Source organism: Leopardus geoffroyi, chromosome B4 (assembly GCF_018350155.1).
Source record: "Leopardus geoffroyi isolate Oge1 chromosome B4, O.geoffroyi_Oge1_pat1.0, whole genome shotgun sequence".
Taxonomy (NCBI): Eukaryota; Metazoa; Chordata; class Mammalia; order Carnivora; family Felidae; genus Leopardus; species Leopardus geoffroyi.
In genome coordinates, this window is record NC_059341.1 from 78139440 (window position 1) to 78159623 (window position 20184).

Genomic DNA, 20184 nt, shown 5'->3' on the forward strand with positions numbered 1-20184 from the left:
TTGGAGTATGAATTTTTAGGGCAGGAAGTACATCTGATTTAACACCCCTTATTATATATTTCCAGAAATCTTTATAGAGTTGGCTACACTCACAGAGCTTTCAGCATTGTACCTGTTTCTCAACATGCCTGCCACTATTCTATTATTACTTGGTTTTTGCTGTTTTTGTCATTTTAATTTTGATTTCATTTGCTAATCGGCCTACAAAATATACGTGTCAATGCAATTACTCTCTTACTTCCACTTATTAAATGGATTCTGAAAGAATAAATATATCCTCACCCACCTATAGAGGCATACATGTACCAACATAACTAATCAAAATTTGCTATCCTACATAAATATCAACTGAATTTCCATGTATTAACAACATACAGAAACTGAAATTAAAAACATAACCTCATTTCTAGTCACTCCAAAGGCAATGAAATGCTTAGATATATGCTTAACAAAACATACATGCAATCTGTATGCTGAAAATTATAAAATGTTAATGAAAGAATTAAAAAAGGACCTAAATAAATGTAAAGACCACAGGTAGTATTGTGTTCATGGATTGGAAGACTCTCCCCAAATTGATCTACATGTTTGTGTACTTCCCATCAAAATCCCAGTAAGTTTTTTTGTAGATAAGACATGCTTACTCCAAAATTTACATGTAAAGGGGTGCCTGGGTGACTTAGTCAGCTGGGCTCTGATTCTTGATTTTGGCTCAGGTCATGATCTCTGGGTTTGTGAGTTTGAACCCCACGTCGTTGGGATTCTCTCTCTCTCAAAAATAAATACACTTAAAAAAATTTTTTTTTAGGGACACCTGGGTGGCTCAGTAGGTTAAGCGTCCGACTTTGGCTCAGGTCATGAGCTCACGGTTCATGAATTTGAGTCCCGTGTCAGGCTCTGTGCTGACAGCTCAGAGCCTGGAGCCTGCTTTGGGTTCTGTGTCTCCCTCTCTTTTTGTCCCTCCCCTGCTCACACTCTGTCTCTCTCTCTCTCAAAAATAAATAAACATTAAAAATTTGTTTTTAAAAATTGTTTTAAAAATAGTTTAAAAAGTCAATAAAAAATAAAATTTACAAGTAAAGGCAGAAGTCGTAAAGTGGCTAAAACATTAAAAAACAAGGATAAAGTGGGAGAAATCACTCTACCTGATATGGAGGCTTACTATATAGCTACAGTAATCAAGACAGTGTGGTGTTGATGGAGGGACAGATACACAGACCAACAACATAGGAGAGAAAACCCAAAAAATAGACCCATGTTTTCATTATGCAAAAGTTTTCTTTATTCTTATGTCAAAATGGCATTTTGTCCTTGTCATTTTCTCTTAAGTCTATTTTACCCTCTTTTAGATGTTACAAATATGCTATTCCTCTTTGTTTTTTTTTTGGTGTTTTTGTTTTGTTTTTACATTTAATTCTAACTCCTGCAGAATTTTTTTGGAGGGTCTGCTGTGAGATACAAATCCAAATTAGTTCTTTATACCAACAAATTGTACCAATGGAATTTATTAAATAATTACTCCTTTATCTGTTATTTGGTTATTTTGATTTGTCATGAATTCTCAGTGTTCTCACAGTGTTTTAAATCTGTTTCTAGAACATTTCCTATTCAGTTGATTGGTTTTCTGTCTTAGAGCCAATTACATAGGATCTTGGTTGTCACAGCAGCATATTCACCCCTTGACACTGGTAGGGAATACAAAAATATTTGCCCTTCTGGAGTCTCCTAGAGTCATAGTTCTTTTTGGAGTCACACACTTCCTGTGCAAATATTCATACCTTTCCATGTCTCATTACAATTCAAATATCTCATTTTTACAGAAGACCAAAAATGTTCTCATTTTACTAGATTTACTCCTTACTTGATAACAAGTAGACAGGAGTAAAGGCAAACATTCGAAAGCTATGGATGCTGGGATGTTTGTTGTTGGTTCACTCACTGGCTAAAGTGACTTGCCCCAAATAAAAGTCTCTCAGCATGCACAATCTGAAATCATGCCTCAGGAAAAAGAGAAATTACTACACTCTATGATTCGGGGTTTTCTGGGAAGAGTCAGAAACGGAAAATATTGAATCCATAAATGTTAAGGGTCTCTTTAAAAAATCTGTGGATGGGGCGCCTGGGTGGCGCAGTCGGTTAAGCGTCCGACTTCAGCCAGGTCATGATCTCGCGGTCCGTGAGTTCGAGCCCCGCGTCGGGCTCTGGGCTGATGGCTCAGAGCCTGGAGCCTGTTTCCGATTCTGTGTCTCCCTCTCTCTCTGACCCTCCCCCGTTCATGCTCTGTCTCTCTCTGTCCCAAAAATAAATAAACGTTGAAAAAAAAAAAATCTGTGGATCAAATCCAGCAGGTTCTTTTTAAAGTATTCTCTGGTATCTTGCCTGCTTATCTTCCAAGTACTGATCCTTTGGACAGTCTTATTCAGCTCTCTAAATGTTGGGGATTCTAGCCTACTATTTACATAACCTCTACTTTTTTCTTTCACAGGAATAGCAGGCTTTATGACTGTGGTGTCCTATGGTCTTTACACGTTAAAGTACAGAAGGGATCAGAAAATGTCCATTCATCTTATTCACATGAGAGTTGCTGCCCAAGGATGTGTTGTAGGAGCTGTGACTCTAGGTAACCTGCTTAATTTGTATCTTGTGCTGTCTTTGTGAGTATTTTTATTTATTTTATTCAATCATATTGGAAAATGAAAATTGGGTTAAGATGATATAATGGAGGAGGAATGGTAAGAAAGACCATGAACTTCACTTGGTTGAAGTTGCTTCCCCATAATAGGCTTAATTTCTTGGTATTTTAAGCACTGAAAGAAAAACAACCAGTAGACAAAAAGTACAAACATCCAGTTATAAAATAAATAAGTGCTTGGGATGTCATGTACATATTGGTGACTATAGTTCATAATACGGTTTTGCATATTTGAAAGGTGCTGAGAGTAGAGAGTAGATCTTCAAAGTTCTCATCACAAGAAAAAAATTCTGTAAGTATTCATGGTTACAAATGTTAACTAGCCTTACTGTGGTGATCATTACAACATATAGAAATAACAAATCATTGTTGTACACCTGAAACTAATATAATGTTATAGGTTGATTATAACTCAGTTTAAAACAGAGGGGGCACCTGGGTAGCTCCGTCACTTGGCAGTCTGACCCTTAATTTCGGCTCAGGTCATGATCTCACATTTTGCGAGATCGAGCCCTACATTGGGCTCTGTACTGACGGCGTGGCACCTGCTTGGGGTTCTCTCTCTCCCTCTGCCCCTCCCCACTCTCTCCCCTTCTCTCTCTCAAGATAAATAAATAAACATTTTAAAAACGTAGAGAACTAGGTTTTGGGTTCTGTTATCTTGTATTATGAAAGGAGCAGTGAATAGTTTGTACCCTCTATAACCCAACTAAAGCAGTGGTTCTAGATTCCAGCCTTTACTGCTCACCTAAGAGCAGCAGTCATAGCTCTTGGCCTATTTGAACAGCAGATATAATTACTGATGTAGTTTAACTTGGAAGAATACATTTTTTGGAGCCCACAATCTCCACATCTGTTCTCCTTTTAGTCCGGTCTGAGCAATAGGCAATCCTTTTTTAATCAGTCTATAAATTAGGTTATACTTAATGTAGTGAAATCCAAAGAACAGGTGTAAAACTATCTGGTTAATTCCAGTTATATCAACAGCTAAACCAGATAGTTCTAACAAGAAATCTACTTTGGGGGTCTAAATTCTTTTTTTTTTTTTTTTTTTTTTTTGGTCTACATTAATGAGAACAAGTTACAATGTTCTTAGTTCTCTTCCATGCTGTGCAGAGTAGAATCAGCCTAAGAGTAGGTCTAGGATTATGGAATGAGCAGTGTGGGGATTGTGTATAGGGAGTTATATGGTAATTACCTTACTACCATGAGCTGTGATACACAGGTGTTAACAAAATACAAGAAGCCTCACTACAAAGTTACAGGGCTCATTTTCATCATTTAGCAAACATTTATTGAGCTCTTGCTATGTGCAAAGCACTGCACTGGTCTAGAGATACAGAGATAAGACTCAGTCCCTACCCTCAAACAGTTTAGTCTCCTTAGGGAGAGACACCAACAACAGAAGACCACATAAACTCACAGATGTTATGACAGAGATAGCACAGGTTGTTGCTATGGAAGCACAAGCAGAAAGGAGGGGCATTTAACTAGGGCTGAGAGTCCAGGAGAGGCTTCCCTAAGGATTAAACCATATGAGGGGTGCCTGAGTGGCTCAGTCAGTTAAGCATCCAACTTCAGCTCAGGTTTTGATCTCGCAGTTTGTGAATTTGAGCCCTGCGTCGGGCTCTGTGCTGACAGCTCAGAGCCTAAAGCCTGCCTCAGATTCTGTATCTTTCTCTCTCTCTGCCCTTCCCCCGCTCACGCTCTGTCTCTCAAAAATAAATAAACATTAAAAAAAAAATGAAAAGTAGATGTGGGGGCATGTGGGTGGCTCAGTCAGTTGAGCGCCCAACTTTGGCTTAGATCATGATCTTGCAGTTTGTGAGTTCAAGCCCCACATGGGGCTGTCAGCACAGAGCAGGATTTGGATCCTCTGTCCCCCTCTCTCTGCTCCTCCCCTACTCGCACTCTCCCAATAAATAAATAAATAAATAAATAAATAAATAAATAAATAAGTAAATTTTTTTAAAAAGTAGATGTAAAGTGAGAGAAGCAAGAAAAATCTGGAAGCTACAAGGATGAGCTGAACACATAGGATAGACTGGAACCCTTGTGGGTTTCTCACCATCTCTAAGCCTCTGAATTCGATGATGGGAGTGACAGAGGGAAAAATGATGCCCTTCATCTTGGAGATAAACATGAACCAAGCCAAGGAGTCAGAAAAGGTGAAGGAGGAAATTAAGCAGATCCACAGTAGATGCATTCCTAGTTGTTGCCCCATGCCAACAAAGTGGACCAGCAGATAAACAAACATGTGCTGCCTTCCAAGAAAAAAATGAATTTAGCTGCTGCTTCACTTCTGTCCTCTAAATCTTATGCAAAGTGTTTCTTCTGCAATAACTCAGGGAATAAACGGAAAGGAATTCTGGAAATGTAGTTATTAGTTTAGGGTTAAGTTGACACAACACAAACTTACCACTAGGCCTTGTCAACCTGGCATCCATGTATATCTCTTTTAATACACTTAACTTTCAAATAAAGACAATGGCAAAATCAACCATCCATTGTATAACCAAAAACATGCTAATTCTGTCCCAAAAGAGGATACAAAAATCCTTTTACCCATCTTTGGGTGGTGTTCATTTGTCTTTGAATAGAGTCACATTCCTGTTTGATATCCTGTAACCTAAATCCTGAAATGTAAGATTAAGTATTATTAACACTTTTTACATTAGATGGCAGATAAATGGAAGTAGCAAATAGATAAAAAATTAATGTATATACAAATGTATTCATATCAAAATAAGGAAGAAATATTCCCATCAGACTTTGTTTCTACAACTGGTCGGATGGTCATGGCTGGTATTATAACTATGTTCTTCCACTAGTCATTTCTTACTCACTTTGCCTTCAGCAAGCACCTTGGCTATTCGTGGTTATTTGACTAGAATGGTGACCCACACCTTCATTCCTAAATGGTCTGGGTCCTTAGCCAGTCTGCTTGTATTGGGTATAGTTTTCCACGGTCTTTAATCACAGGACATGAGAGTACTAAAAAATGCCCAGAAGATACATGGATTCCACACATACCTCCTTACCTTACCATTATATAGTAGTAGCATAATCTCCCCTTGATAGATCAGATCAATGTAATGGATTAACGTGCTGTCCTGTGCAATGGAGCGATGATCAAAGTCCTTGCAGACCAGATTATGGTATAGTCCGGAGAATTCAGGCAGCCCTGAGACTGAATAGTGAAAGTATACTCTTGGCCCAACCGGGTGACAGCAAAATGCTTTTGGTAGTTTTTAGTAAAAGCTCTAGAGAATAGGGGTGCCTGGGTGGCTCAGTCGGTTGAGCGTCTGACTTCAGCTCAGGTCACTATCTTGCGGTCCGTGAGTTCGAGCCCCGCATCAGGCTCTGGGCTGATGGCCCAGAGCCTGGAGCCTGCTTCCGATTCTGTGTCTCCCTCTCTCTCTGCCCCTCCCCCGTTCATGCTCTGTCTCTCTCTGTCCCAAAAATAAATAAACGTTGAAAAAAAAAAATTAAGGGGCGCCTGGGTGGCGCAGTCGGTTAAGCGTCCGACTTCAGCCAGGTCACGATCTTGTGGTCCGTGAGTTCGAGCTCCACGTCAGGCTCTGGGCTGATGGCTCAGAGCCTGGAGCCTGTTTCCAATTCTGTGTCTCCCTCTCTCTCTGCCCCTCCCCCGTTCATGCTCTGTCTCTCTCTGTCCCAAAAATAAATAAACGTTGAAAAAAACAAACAAAAAACAAAAAACAAAAAAAACAGCTCTAGAGAATAAAGCAATCAGCCAGATTAATAGCTGCGAATCAAACAGCAAAGATGCTTGTATTGATAGGTTCTAGCAATGAAACCACACCTGGACAACAGCTGCAATTAGAGTGATCATCTGATTAAGTTTATAGAAATCCATTATCATTCTCCAAGAGCCATCTGTCTTCTAGCCAAAGAGGCAAATTGAATTGGTATGCGGTAGGAATCCCCACCCTAGCATCTTTAAAGTCCTTGATGATGGCTCTAATCTCTACAGTCCATCTAAGAATGCAGTACTGCTTTGGTTTACTCTTTTGGTAGATACAGGCAAGTAGAACGGCTTACAGTTGGCTTTCCCCACCATAATAGCCCTTACACCCCAGGTCAGGGAACTGATGTGAGGATTCTGACAGTTGCTGAGTATGTCCCTTTCAGTTACACATTCCAGAACTGGGGAAATGACAATCCAAATGACATATGGATTTAGGGGCCCACCAGGCCAACTGCAAAATGGACCCACAGCAAAACTCCACTGACCACCTGACCTTCATAAACTCCTAGCTTGACTGGTAGACTGCCCTAATTCTCCAGGCATTAGTATCAATTCAGAGCCAGTGTTTCATAATCTCACAAATGTGATCATTTGCCATTCCTTATGCATAGGCATCTTGGTGAATGGCCACAGATCTGTTCATAGTATTTACTTTTTGGCCGTGTTAACAGCATCTTTTCTTAAGGAGATCTGACTTCTCCTTTATTCAAGGGACTCTGGGTCTGTGAAGTGACTCAAATCTGGGAATTGGTTGGGGGCCCATGGCTGTCTACTGTGATGATTCAAGTTAAACTTTTATTCACCAAACCTAGAGCTTTTCTGCTTAAATGTTGCCCACCACTTTCAACTCTAGGAACACCATAATCAATTAGACAATGCCAAAGGTCTTTGTGGTTTAGCCTATTCTGATTACTGTTTAGTCTTTGCTGCCCATTACAGTAATCACACTTTCCTCGTCTTTGTCAATTAAATGGTGCTCCTTGACCCCTGCTTCCCAGGATCCCACCATCTCCACTGAATTCAGGAAGCTTAGCAGTTTCCACCGTCATTTCTGGCTTACAGAAGATAGTTGCCACGGAACTCTCCAAGGATGCCAGGACTCCCTTCACAAATGTGTTTTTCCCAGCCTTGGTGAAGGGAGTAGATATATTTAGGGGGTGAATGAGCAGGATAAATCTACCTTAACATTCCAATCTCCCTAAGCCTTTGGATACCTTCCCAAATGTCAGGGTTTCTTAGTCTCGGCACTACTGACATTTTGGACTAATTGCTCTTTGTTGTGGAGGGCTGTCTTGTGCATTACAGGATGTTTAGCAGCATCCCTGGCCCCTACCCTCTAGATGCCAATAGCACCTACCCACCCCCGGAGTGACAACCAAAAATAGCTCCAGAAATTGCCAGATTTCCCTGGGGAATAAAATTGCCCCAGTAAAGAAGAATCACTGCCAGTACAGAATCACTGCTGTACCTTAGAATTATACCAAGAAAGCTCTGGCATTGCAGCTTCATTTAGTGGAGATTACCTTTCAGTCCAAGTTTCAGTCGTTCTCTGAAAGGAGTGGAAAGGGGTCTCAGTCAGATACAGGGATTTAAGGACTCCCTTTCACTGAAATCTGCCCACGTATCCCCATCCTAATTTTCAGGGTCCCACTCTTTCCAAAGCAATACCCTAACTTTGACAAAAGAGACTCTGTGAGGGTGGGAATTTTATGATTGTAGTGATTAGCCACTCACAGGATTAGTCCCTGAGTTGTGTTTTTCAAAAATATCAGCCTCACAGCTACAGGAGTTGAGTTTCTTTCTGGGAAGTCATAAAGCTTTCAGGTCCCCTCATCGGACTTTAAACGAGGAGTTAAAAGCCCTGAGCCCATCATTTTGTTTTCCCGAGTTCTCCAGCACACTTAGAAGAAACCAACCTAATTATACTTCTCTTTTCCACCAAACATTCTATGACAGTAAATACTTGATCACCCAAAGCCTTGTTTTCTTTTTTTTTTTTTTTTAATTTTTTTTTTTCAACGTTTATTTATTTTTGGGACAGAGAGAGACAGAGCATGAATGGGGGAGGGGCAGAGAGAGAGGGAGACACAGAATCGGAAACAGGCTCCAGGCTCTGAGCCATCAGCCCAGAGCCTGACGCGGGGCTCGAACTCACGGACCGCGAGATCGTGACCTGGCTGAAGTCGGACGCTTAACCGACTGCGCCACCCAGGCGCCCCCCAAAGCCTTGTTTTCTACAGGCACCTGATTAAGGGTATCTTATCTATAGGCGACAGTCTTTAAAAAATGTTTTGCTAGCATGCCATGGGCTGCTAGCATTGTCTTTACTACTGGAAAAAATGGCCATTAATATCTTTAAATCTCATCACACCAGAGAGCCAATTCGAGATGACCCAGAACCTATTCAGAGCACCTGCACTCATGGTTATGTTCCTCTGGAAGCTTCTGATACCAAAATCTGTATCAGTCAGGGTTCAACCAGAGAAGTAAAACTGTGAGTAGTGATATATACAAAGGGAGTTATTATAGAAACATGACCCTAACCAACTTTGGGAGCTGGTTAAACAGTCCATGTGAGGCTGTTGCTTATGTTTCTAATACTGGAGCCTAAATTTAGCCAGGCAGCAGTTGGGAAGGAAAAATAAACTGGAATCTGCAAGGAAGAGCTGGAACCCACAGAGAAATAGAAACCTGAGTCAGTCTCTAACTGACTCCAACTTCGATCATGGTGTGACCTGTAGGAGAAGCTGGCGCCGTCTATCATGGAGCTAATCCACTGGCCTTGTAGCCAAAGAAGCTAAAGGAGGAGCTCCAGAAGGAGCTGAACGATCCGTGGGTCTGACAGCTGCCCAGCAACGGCAAGGTGAGCCAGCAGATAAACAACACGCACAAGCTGTAACAGCGCCTAGTAACCCTGCACCGAGCCTTCCAAGTGTGAAAAGAATACAGAAGCTATACTGCTTCAATTCTACCTTCAAATCTCAAGCAAAATGTCTCTTGTGAGCCAAGCTAACTCAGAAAAAATGCAGGGATGGGAATTACAGTTTAGTTAGCCTGATAGAAAACAAATCCCCAATAGATCTACATGGCTGCGAGCTGAGAAGTCAACGAGATGAAGTGAGCCAGTGAAAGATTTAAACAGGGGAGTAACGTAGTCAGAATGGCAGCTCAGAAAGATGCCTGCCTTATCAAAGCTCAAAAACAGGCAATATGAAACTTTGTTTAAACAGAAGGTCACACTATAAAGACAAGGAAAAAAACTGTTATCATAAAAGTCAGAACGGTGGTTATCTATGGAAAAGAGAGCGAGATATAGTCAGGCTTCTAGGATGCTTGCTATATGCTATTTCTTGACCCACGATTACAGGTATTCAGTCTACAACTGTTTGTTAATCTAGTCGTTTAAAGTGTGTCTACTGTTTTCCATGCATATTATATTTCACCATGAAAAAAAATGTCAAAAGGAAAAAGAAAATGATTAGAGATGATTGGCAAAGGAGGGGAGAAAATAAAGACAGAGAGGCCAATGAGATGATGAACTGGGTCTGAATTAAAGCAGTAATGGTGAAAACGGGAGGAGATGGAGTCTACGAACATTGAGGACTCAGCAACTAAGTGCGTGGGAAAAGGAAGGAAGGAGTCGTCCAGGATGATTCCTAGGTTTCTGGTTTGGGCAATCCGATATAAGATGGGCCTTGCACCAATGTAAAAAATGAAGCAGAACAGGGTTGGTAGGAGAGTAAGTCCAGTAAGTACTGGACAAAATAATAGCTAATAGTTAATGAGTGTTTATGATGTGGAACCCACTCTAATTGCTTTATATATCACTACCTCACTTAACCTTTTTTTGTAGGTAAACTTTATATTATTATTCTTTTCATTCCAGTATAACATACAGTGTTATGTTAGTTTCAGGTGTACAATATAGTGATTTAATCCTAATAATTAATACCTCTTTACACCACCTGGTGTACTGTAATACAATTCAATACTGACGCCAACCACTGCAGCTCACCTCAGATGCCACAGGTTTAAGGACATGGTTCCCAAAGGGACTGCTGTTACTTCAGACACCAGCCATTGGGGGTTCCCAGGCCACCTGCCCTTCTGACCAACTAGCGACAAATTCAGGGGTTCCCAAGACTCCTTCAGGTTTGATATTTCACGAGAACAACTTGTGAACTCAGGAAAGCTCTATACTTACAATTACAGTTTTATTACAAAGTATACAGATCAGAAGCAGCCCAATCGAAACACATAGGGTATAGGTCTGGGAGCGCCCCAAACTCAAAGCTTCTGTACCCTCTCCCTGTGGAATGCCACCCTTCCAGCACATCAGTGTGTTTACCAACCAAGAGACTCTACGGAGCTTCAGTACCCAGAGTTTTTATTGTGGCTTCGTTACGTAGGCACCATTGATTGAATCACTGGCCCTATGACACAACTAAGTCTCCAGTCCTGTTCCCCTCCTGGAGGTTTAGTCACATAATTGGTCTTCCTGGCATGACTAGCCATATCCTGAAGTTATCTAGGAGCCCACCATGGATCACACCATTAACGTAAACTCCGGTATGATCCAAGAGGCTCATGAATAACAAAGATACTCCCATACCTGGTAAATTCCAAGCATTTTAGAAGCTCTAGGCCAGGAACTGTGGACGAAGACCAAAGTCTTTATTAAACAATACCCTATGAGGTAGGTACTGTTATAATCCCATTTACAGATAAGGAAATTGAGGCTTAGAGAGGAAAACTTTCTTGCTCACAATCACGTGGGCTCTCTACTCCAGGGCCTGAACTCTTAATTCTATATTATACTGACTGAGATGTCTCTAAATTAGAGTACTCATACCCTAGGAGATGTAGAAGGAGATCCGTGGGTATGTAGGGAGAATATATTCCTATCTTAAAAACAAAAAGCTTTGGGGTGCCTGGGTGGCTCAGTCGATTGAGTGTCCGACTTCGGCTCAGGTCATGATCTCACACCTTGTGAGTTCGAGCCCCGTGTCAGGCTCTGTGCTGACAGCTTGGAGCCTGCAGCCTGCTTCAGATTCTGTGCCTCCCTCTCTCTCTGCCCCAACCCACTCGCATTCTGTCTCTGTCTCTCTCAAAAATAAACATCAAAAAAAAAATTAAAATTAAAAAAATTAAAAAACCAAAAAGCTTTACTAACAGACACACTGACCAATAGTACATTTATATAAGTTTATAAATAAATGAACATTTTGAGGGGCAAGCTCAAATTACTGATTTGTGCACAATTTAAAAGTCTGGCAGCCACCTACCCATGTATGTGGAAATGCCACATATAGTATAATGAATATAAGTCTCATGTTCAGAAGAGAGATCTAATAACTTGCTTACCAGTGAAGCAACAGGTGTGAGTGAGGCGAGAAAAGAGTTGAGATTGGAACTGCAGGGAACACCAACATTTAAAAGGTAGGCATGAGGTAAGAATTATCTGTGTCTAATAAGCATAGGGAAATGAGTTCTAGAAGTCTCTCTACATTGGAGAATGTTATTTCCCTAGATACGACAATGATTCAGGTAAGCATATTTTTGCCTTGGATCTTATGCATCTATGATAGTTACACTCCTGTTTCGTTAGAAAATTGTGCAGACAGCTGCCTCACGTGGCTACCATGTTGAGATGAGAACAACTAACTTACTGACCCCTTATTCTCTGTGCGCTCTTTGAAGATATTAACAAGAGGTGTAAGAAAGCAGAAGAAAAAAATAAAAAAAAAAAAAAAAGAAAGCAGAAGAAAATGGAGGATTTAGATTAGACAATCTACTAGATATCTGAAGCCTTGATAATTGATACGGGTGGGAATGGGAGCTGAGCGGGACTCCTTAACTTGCTTTGGGTATGAACATTTGCTGACATCCCCACAATTCAACGAAAGCACTCTATTCCACACGCTATTTCCCCTGACTCCTTACCCTTTTCTGCATGGCCCTAGGACCTCATCCTGGTGAAAGACCCACATCTATGTCATCTGCCTAAACTCACAGCTAATTTACCCACTAGACTGTAATCCCCTAGAAGCAGTTTTGCTTCTCTTGAGATGCTGAGCACAAGCAGACACTGAATAGAGGTTTGCTAAGTTGAGGTGTCTATTATTTCGATTTTATTATCTAGCCAAATCTCCCCCCTCTCTCTTTTTCACCAATATTTTAAAATTCAAATTTTAGGATGACATAGTAACATTATAAATTCAGATTTAGATTTGTACTGATCTTAATGGGCTCTAACTTTTTTGGGCTTCTTTTTCTGGAGCCACTTATATAATCTAAGCCAAAAGTTAGTGAGATGGAAGGCATTTGTTTGTTTTTAAATTAAGGGATAACGGGGCCCGTGGCTGGCTTAGTCAGTAGAGCATGTGACTCTTGATCTTGGTGTTGTGAGTTCAAGCCCATCATTGAGTGTAGAGGTCACTTAAAAAAAAAAGAAAAGGCACCCAAACTGAGGGACAGTTTTGGAAAAATACAAGCAGAATACAATAAATTCAGTGTTTGTTTCCCATAGATACCGTATTGATGTCTATCTTTTTGTTTCTAGGTGTTCTCTATTCTATGTATAAGGATTACATTAGACCTCGATTCTTCAATGTGTCCAAAAAATGAAGCTACATACATACAAGACAAGAAGGCTTCTGAAAACTATTTATTCTGAAGAATACATTTTCAGTATGTAGTAAATTATACTGCAAAAGTATGAGACAGGATTCGCATAGCCTTGTATAGCAAGTCTCAATTGTTTATGTTGATTTCCAAATCGAGTCATAGTCAACTCAAAAATATCCTTGTTGTCTTTCAGAACCTAGGACATGATTTTCTGACTTTTAGAATGTTTATTTTCTAGTTAGTGGCAAAAATAATCTATATTATGTCAAACCAATCTGAAAATTAGGAGTTAGTTATATAATGGCTACAGAAAAATTATCTATATCTGTATTAAATGTGACGGTCTAGCCTGGGTGGCTCAGTCGGTTAAGTGTCCAACTTCAGCTCAGGTCATGATCTCGCAGTTTGTGGGTTCAAGCCCCATGTCGGGCTCTGGGCTGACAGCTCAGAGCCTGGAGCCTGTTTTGGATTCTGTGTGTGTGTGTCTCTCTCTTGCTGTCCCTCCTCTGCTCTCTCTCTCTCTCTCAAAATAAATAAATAAACCTTAAAAAAAAAATGATGCTCCATTCATTGTTTAATTCTCTCCAAATAGGGCAAGGTAATTAAAGCTTTCATAAATTCCTTTTGAGAATGGGAAACAATTACATCAGAGGAGAATGGCCATGTTGTTATTTAAATTTGGTTGACCATTGTGTACTTTGCTCTTATCTCGAAATTTGACTATTTTGCCACAAACATAAATGTTTAACATTTAAATGTCTTTGTATTCATTTTTATACTTGAAAGCATTTCTAGGAGTACAAAGGTGAATTGCTAAAAAAAAAAATCCCTTTTCCCCAGACGACAACTGTAGGGGTGAAAGGAATTAGCCCAGTGCTATTGCTAATCTGGTATGACACTCGAAAACACAGAAATCAAAACAGACATTAAATGTTAATTACACCTGTGACCTGAAACTCCTCTACAACTGCCCTAAGGTTCTAAAAAATTAACTATACTGTTGAAGTCATTACATCTGTGACTCAGATCTACCTTCTAAGACTCCAAGCCTGGGGAGAAAGGAAAAAAAAAAAAAAAAAAAGCAAAACCAGAAACAAACAAATGAAAAAAGCATTCACTGAAAAAAAATCAAGAATGCATTATAAAATTATCTGTGGTGGTTACTTCCTTTTCTTTGATGTCTCCTCCGGTGGAGAGATCATCTGAAAGGAAGGTGAAGTCTAGTATTTGGGAAAAGAAACAATGTCGGAATAGCTGAAATTAAGTCTGCAGTCCAGGCATTAACCTCCACTGTTCTGTGTATTAATTGGCACAGGCAATTATTTTTAAAATTGTCATTTGTACCTGTCATGGGGCTCTCCTAGTTCCACCAACAAGTATACATATTTTGGGCAACACTGTCCTCTGGGGAAAATAGGCAAGGCAAGAATCCAACGACTTTATTCCACTAAATAGTCCTGCAGCTGGATCTAATATGTTGCATGGAGGTCAGGGAGATTGAGAACAGCAGGCATAGAAATGTCACCCCTCGTGTTGATTCCACAATGGAGAAGTACTTCTATTCAGGGTCCTGGAAAGATTCCATTCTCTCAATGTATACTCTGCATTAAAAATAGACTTAAGTGTTTAATTAGAAATGGGCTTTTTTCAAAACACCCAACAGGTTCCAGAATTTTGTAATTTTACTGAGAGCTGAATATATTTATTGCTTGAAACAGAAATGCAAAGTATTTATTCACCAAGAATAGCTATGCATGAGAACTCACAAACTGTATTTAAATTAACATGTAAAATCATCTGTGTAGAAAAGAAGCAGGATGCTCATTTATCCACTTTAGCTTGGGTTAAGAAGAGGGGTCACTGCAGGGACCCTACATATAGGTGAAATACAGTACCCGAATGAAGACAACACTTCTGGGGCAAAACTTTGGAGGCTTGATATCATAATGTTTAAAGTTGAGAAGGCTTTTTTCATTAACTACTGAAACCCCTGATGCCTCACTTGCTAAACTATTTCATTTGCCTCAATATGCTCTGCCTTTTATTTTTTTTAATTAAAAATTTTTTTTTCAACATTTATATATTTTTGAGAGATGGAGCACAAGCAGGGGAGGGGCAGAGAGAGAGGGAGACACAGAATCCCAAGCAGGCTTCAGGCTCTGAGCTGTCAGTACAGAGCCCAACATGGGGCTCGAACCCATGAACTGTGAGATCATGACCTGAACCAAAACTGACTGACTGCCTTTTATATTAGGTGGACATGTGGTTATGTAGCAGCAGCTGCCCAGTAACTATTATTTAGTTGTATTTTTTTGACATTCTGGATATTCATTGTCAGAGCATCCTCTTATAAATTGACTCCATAATGTTAAACCTGAGGAACTGAGTTGAGTGTATGCTTCTAGGTTTATCTTCCGATTGAATATGTTAATAGCTATAAAAGCATATAATATAAAATCCAGATTTGTAAATATAAATTAGAGAATGATTAAAAGCTCTAACTTAGAAAAAAAGTTTACCCAAGACTCATTCCTTAGAAATCAGTCTCCTCTACTGATTTTGGTGTGACTCGGTTTATCAACTTTTCAGATTACAGGAGTTGTATGACTTGATGGATAAATTTATAAACATTTTTTTCAAGTTACTTTTATTTTAAGTAGCTTCCACACCAACATGGGGCTTGAACTCACAACCTGAGATCAAGAGTTGCATGTTCTACCGACTGAGTGGGCCAGGCGCCCCAAACTTAAAAGCTTTTGTAAACTCCAGTCTGTTCCATTAATGTACAGCCATAGGATGGAGATGAGAGCTAGACTCCCCCAAGTACTTAGTCTCTGTTTAACCAAGCACTTCATCTTTTTATGAGTGGCAAAACAGAATTTTGTAACCTTTTTCTTCTTTCTCCGAACACTCTCTGGTCATGAAACTAACTACCTGAGAAATTGAATTTCCAAGAGAGGCAGGAAAATCCAAATTGGTTCATCTAGAGTTGCTATCTGTGTATAAAGAATATAAAATACTGTGGGGCAGCTGACTGGCTCAGTCAAACAGCATGTGACTCTTGATCTTGGGGTTATGAGTTCAAGTCCATGTTGGGTGTAGAGATTACTTAAATAAATAAAATGTCTTTAAAAAAATCTAAAATACTGAAACTCATTTAAAAAATCTCTTTTTCAGGGCACCTGGGTGGCTCAGTCAGTTAAGCATCCACTCTTGGTTTTGGCTCAGGTCATGATCTCAAGGGTCATGAGATCAAGCCCCACAGCAGTCTACGCAATGGGCATGGAGCCTGCTTAAGATTCATTCATTCTCTCCCTCCCTCTCTCTCTCTCTCTCTCTCTCTCTCTCCCTCTCCCCCCGCCCCGCCCCTCTCCTGTATGTGCGTGTGTGCTCATGCTCTCCCTCTCTTTCAAAAAAGAAATCTCGTTTTCAAATGAAAGCTGATAACTGATGTTAATTCAGTTTCATTTTTAAGATCAGAAGGACTCTAACCTACAAATGCTACTCTTACCAGAAGTTTCAAGGGCCTCTGAAATAGAAATGAGAGAATTTTTAAAAAGTATTACCTTAGACAACTCCCTGCCACTTAGAGGACCAAGTCTTTATAAGTGAAGATAAACGATGTCTGGAATTTTAAAAAGTCTTACTGAAAAAATACTAACTTTTATTTTTTTCATTTTTATTTGTTTTTAAATTTTTTAATGTTTTTGTTTATTTTTGAGACAGAGAGAGACAGAGCATGAGCAGGGGAGAAGCAGAGAGAGAGGGAGACACAGGCTCCAGGCTCCAAGCTGTCAGCACAGAGCCCGACGTGGGCCATGAACTCACAGACTGTGAGATCATGACCTGAGCCAAAGTCAGACGCCCAACCGACTGAGACACCCAGGTGCCCAATACTAACTTTTAAAATAAGACAGAGAGGTCAGATATTTCACTTTTAAGCTGAAAGAGGAAAATGATGCTCAAAGTCATACAAAAGCTGCAGGGTTTGCAAACTCAATGTCTTTGGGGCTAGAAGGAAACGAATCGAAGAAGTGTGTGCCACCCTGAGTATAGTCCATTAAAACGGACTAGCCACCATCCAGTTCCAGCCAACTGCAATTCCATGCAGGAATATAAGCCCAGTGTGGCAAATCTTCTTTTCAATCAGATAATTATGCAACATTTTCCCAATTTTTAAATATTCATTTTTATTATAAAAATCTTAAGGAAAAAAGTCCTGGTTAAGAAGAGGGGTCAAAAAAAGTCTATCACCCACATGTAGGCAGGCAGTTTATGACATGAGAACTAGTCGTCCACGTCCTGGTCTAGTTCTGCTCTCGTATTACTTGATATAAATATCTTAAATAAAATGCTCAGCATTCAAGGAAATTCAACACTAGAAATATTAAGCATTCCTGGAAATAGACTTTGGACCTAGAAATGGTGTCTGTGGAGTTTTAGTGGGGAAAAATAGGAAGAAAAGACATGGTAGAACTCTACAAACGTTAGAAAGAAAACAAGTAACCTCCATCATTTTCTGTTTGGGACTTACAAAGTGAAATGTTAGAAGGTTCTTCTTTTTATCCCTAAAGCTTGAATGTTAGAATGGGCTGAGTTACGATGTCACATGGAAAACTGATCATTGGTTAGAGTATGGTTTCTGAATCTTCTGATGAGGTATTAAGCTCTTTGGGAAATACCACCATACCTCTGACAAGATTTCAAGAAAAGCAACAAAGAATAATAATTACAAAGCACACAATATAACCAAGATAAATCTGCTGAAAAGAAGAACTGTTTCCTTTAGAAATGATGTGCTGCTAGTCAGTAGTCGCTAAGGGTCTGGTTAAAACTGAAATCGAATGTAACTAGCCATAGTCAAGTGTCACTTTAAAAGGCAAGTCAATTTGACCAGATCATTCTGAAAAAGAGCATTACTCCCTTTCCTCTGTCACTTGTGACCCAGAGAAAACAAATATCTGATTTATCTATAGCTTTTAAAAAAATAAGAAAGACCTATCAATTTCACATAACCTTAAAACTCTACCCAAACTGACATGTTCAGGTTTACATAAATATATACACCTATATATTTTTTAAATTCCAGAGGTCAAGACACAAGCCCATAGGGGTGTGTGGCCACCGTGGGCCAATCATGTCACTCTGGCTACTGTAGGACCATCGTGAGGTGGGTGGGTCTCTGTCCTACACTTAGAACTGGCAGCTTTTAACACCCTTCCCATGAGGAAATCTTTGACTTTTGTTCAAAACATCTGAACAAAACTCACCTCTGAACTAACAGAGATATGTTAACAGGACACCTGGCACAAAAGGACTAAGACAAAGTGGTTCTTAAACAGTCTCTCAGGCTGTCAGTCATCTAGACACAAGTGAGTCAGCATCCACGGTGTTCAGAAGGTAGAGTTCAGGCTGAGCTGTCAGTCCCAGATGGTACTAAGGACAAAAAAATGAAAAAGGGTTAGACTGATGTGCAAGTATTTGTTATTATTTTTTTATGTCTATTTCTGAGAGACAGAGGGAGTGCACACGTGAGCGGGGGAAGGGGGGAGGCAGAGATGGGGACAGAGGATCTGAAGTGAGCTCCAGGCTGACAGCAGAGAGCCGGAGAGCTGGAGAGCCAGATGTGGGGCTCAAACTCACAAACTGATTATGACCTGAATGGAAGTCAGGCGCTTAGCCAACTGAGCCACCCAGGCAGCCCTGATTTACGAGTATTTAAATACTGAAACTGGCACACGAGCACCTATAATCAGCACATCGGTATAGGCCTTTTTTCAGTACTGCTATATTGATTTTTATTTCCGAAGAGAAATGGCTTACAGAAACGGTTTACATAAAATACTAGCTTGGAGCTGAATGAAATAGTTAAGAACTGAGATAATGCCAAGTGCCCTCATGAAATCTGCACTTTGACTATTCTTGTGACACATTTGCTTCCAGAGGGGTGCTTGCTGGCAATAAGGACGAGAGCAAACAAACACTCTGAGCACTTTTGTATTCTAGTACTGTGTTTTAGAAATCAAATAAGCTCTAAATAATTAAAATAAATATTAGAATCAAATACTAATTCTAACTCTTGAGCTCACTCTAACTCCTAAGCCCAATATCCAGGCCCCATGATCTTCTGGCACCTGAGCCAATTCTTTCCCTAAAAAAAAAGAAAATAGCACGTGCTAAGAGTGACAGGGAGATGACCTGAGTTGCAAAAGTTTGTCAGGCTGAATCAAATCACTTGGACTGCTATCAAAACACATTGCTGGGGCACCTGGGTGGCTCAGTTGGAGAAGCGTCAGACTCTTAATTTCGGCTCAGGGCTCAGGCCATGATTCAGCTCAGGTGGGATCAAGCCCGTTTTGGGCTCCATGCTGAGTGTGGAACCTGCTTGAGATTCTCTCTCTCTCTCCCTCTCTCCCTCTCTCTCTCTCTCTCTCTCTCTCTCTCTTCCTCTGCCCCTATCCTCTGCTCTCTCCAAAATAAATAACATGAAAAAAAAAACCCAAAACAACATTGCCAAACCACCTTCCTGAAAACATGAATCCCTATGGTTTGTGTTGAGATCTTTGAAGTTGTCGTTTACTCTTTTTCTCTCCTCTGCATACCATCGTGAGATAATCACTGAATCTCACTTTAGCCCTACTGTTATTACTTAGGGCTTTAGGAATGTTATCACCCCTTGGCATCAACAACCTGTGAGTTAAGGCAGAATGTAGACTATAAATCCACAGGAGGAAAATATTCCTATTATAGCACAGTGGAAAAGGCACCAGACTCAAGTTCAAGCTCCAACTCTGCCACTTCCTGTGACCTTGAGCAAGTTCATGTATCCTTTTTGGAGCCTTATCCTACTTATTTGTAAAATGGGAATAATGCTACATTTGAAAATGCCAAGTACGCGGATATGCTGTTAGTCTTCAACAAATATGATTTTTTAATGTTTATTTTTTAATGTTTGTTTGTTTGTTCATTTATAGAGGCAGAGAGAGAGAATCCCAAGCAGGTTCTGCATTCTCAGTATAGAACCGGTTGCAGGGCTCGAGCCCACGAACCGTGAGATCATGACCTGAGCTGAGATCAAGAGTCGGATGCTTAACTG

The 20184-nt window shown here is 40.2% G+C and overlaps 2 protein-coding genes across 8 annotated transcripts in view; one reads left to right on the forward strand and one right to left on the reverse strand.

Moving 5' to 3' along the window:
• Positions 1–13201, forward strand: part of HIGD1C (HIG1 hypoxia inducible domain family member 1C) — a 31939-nt gene extending 18738 nt beyond the window's left edge. Inside the window, exons 3-4 of the mRNA XM_045465139.1 lie at positions 2486–2620; positions 13024–13201. Coding sequence (XP_045321095.1) covers positions 2486–2620; positions 13024–13088 — 200 coding nt within the window. The 3' untranslated portion in view covers positions 13089–13201. The remainder of the gene's footprint in view (positions 1–2485; positions 2621–13023) is intronic.
• A 4056-nt stretch (positions 13202–17257) lies between these two features.
• The window catches only part of SLC11A2 (solute carrier family 11 member 2), a 52616-nt gene continuing 49689 nt past the window's right edge, over positions 17258–20184 (reverse strand). For all 7 annotated transcript variants that reach the window (XM_045465144.1, XM_045465143.1, XM_045465141.1 and 4 more), the window contains one exon: positions 17258–18524. In XM_045465144.1, the coding sequence (XP_045321100.1) occupies positions 18447–18524 (78 nt within the window). In that variant the 3' untranslated portion in view covers positions 17258–18446. The remainder of the gene's footprint in view (positions 18525–20184) is intronic.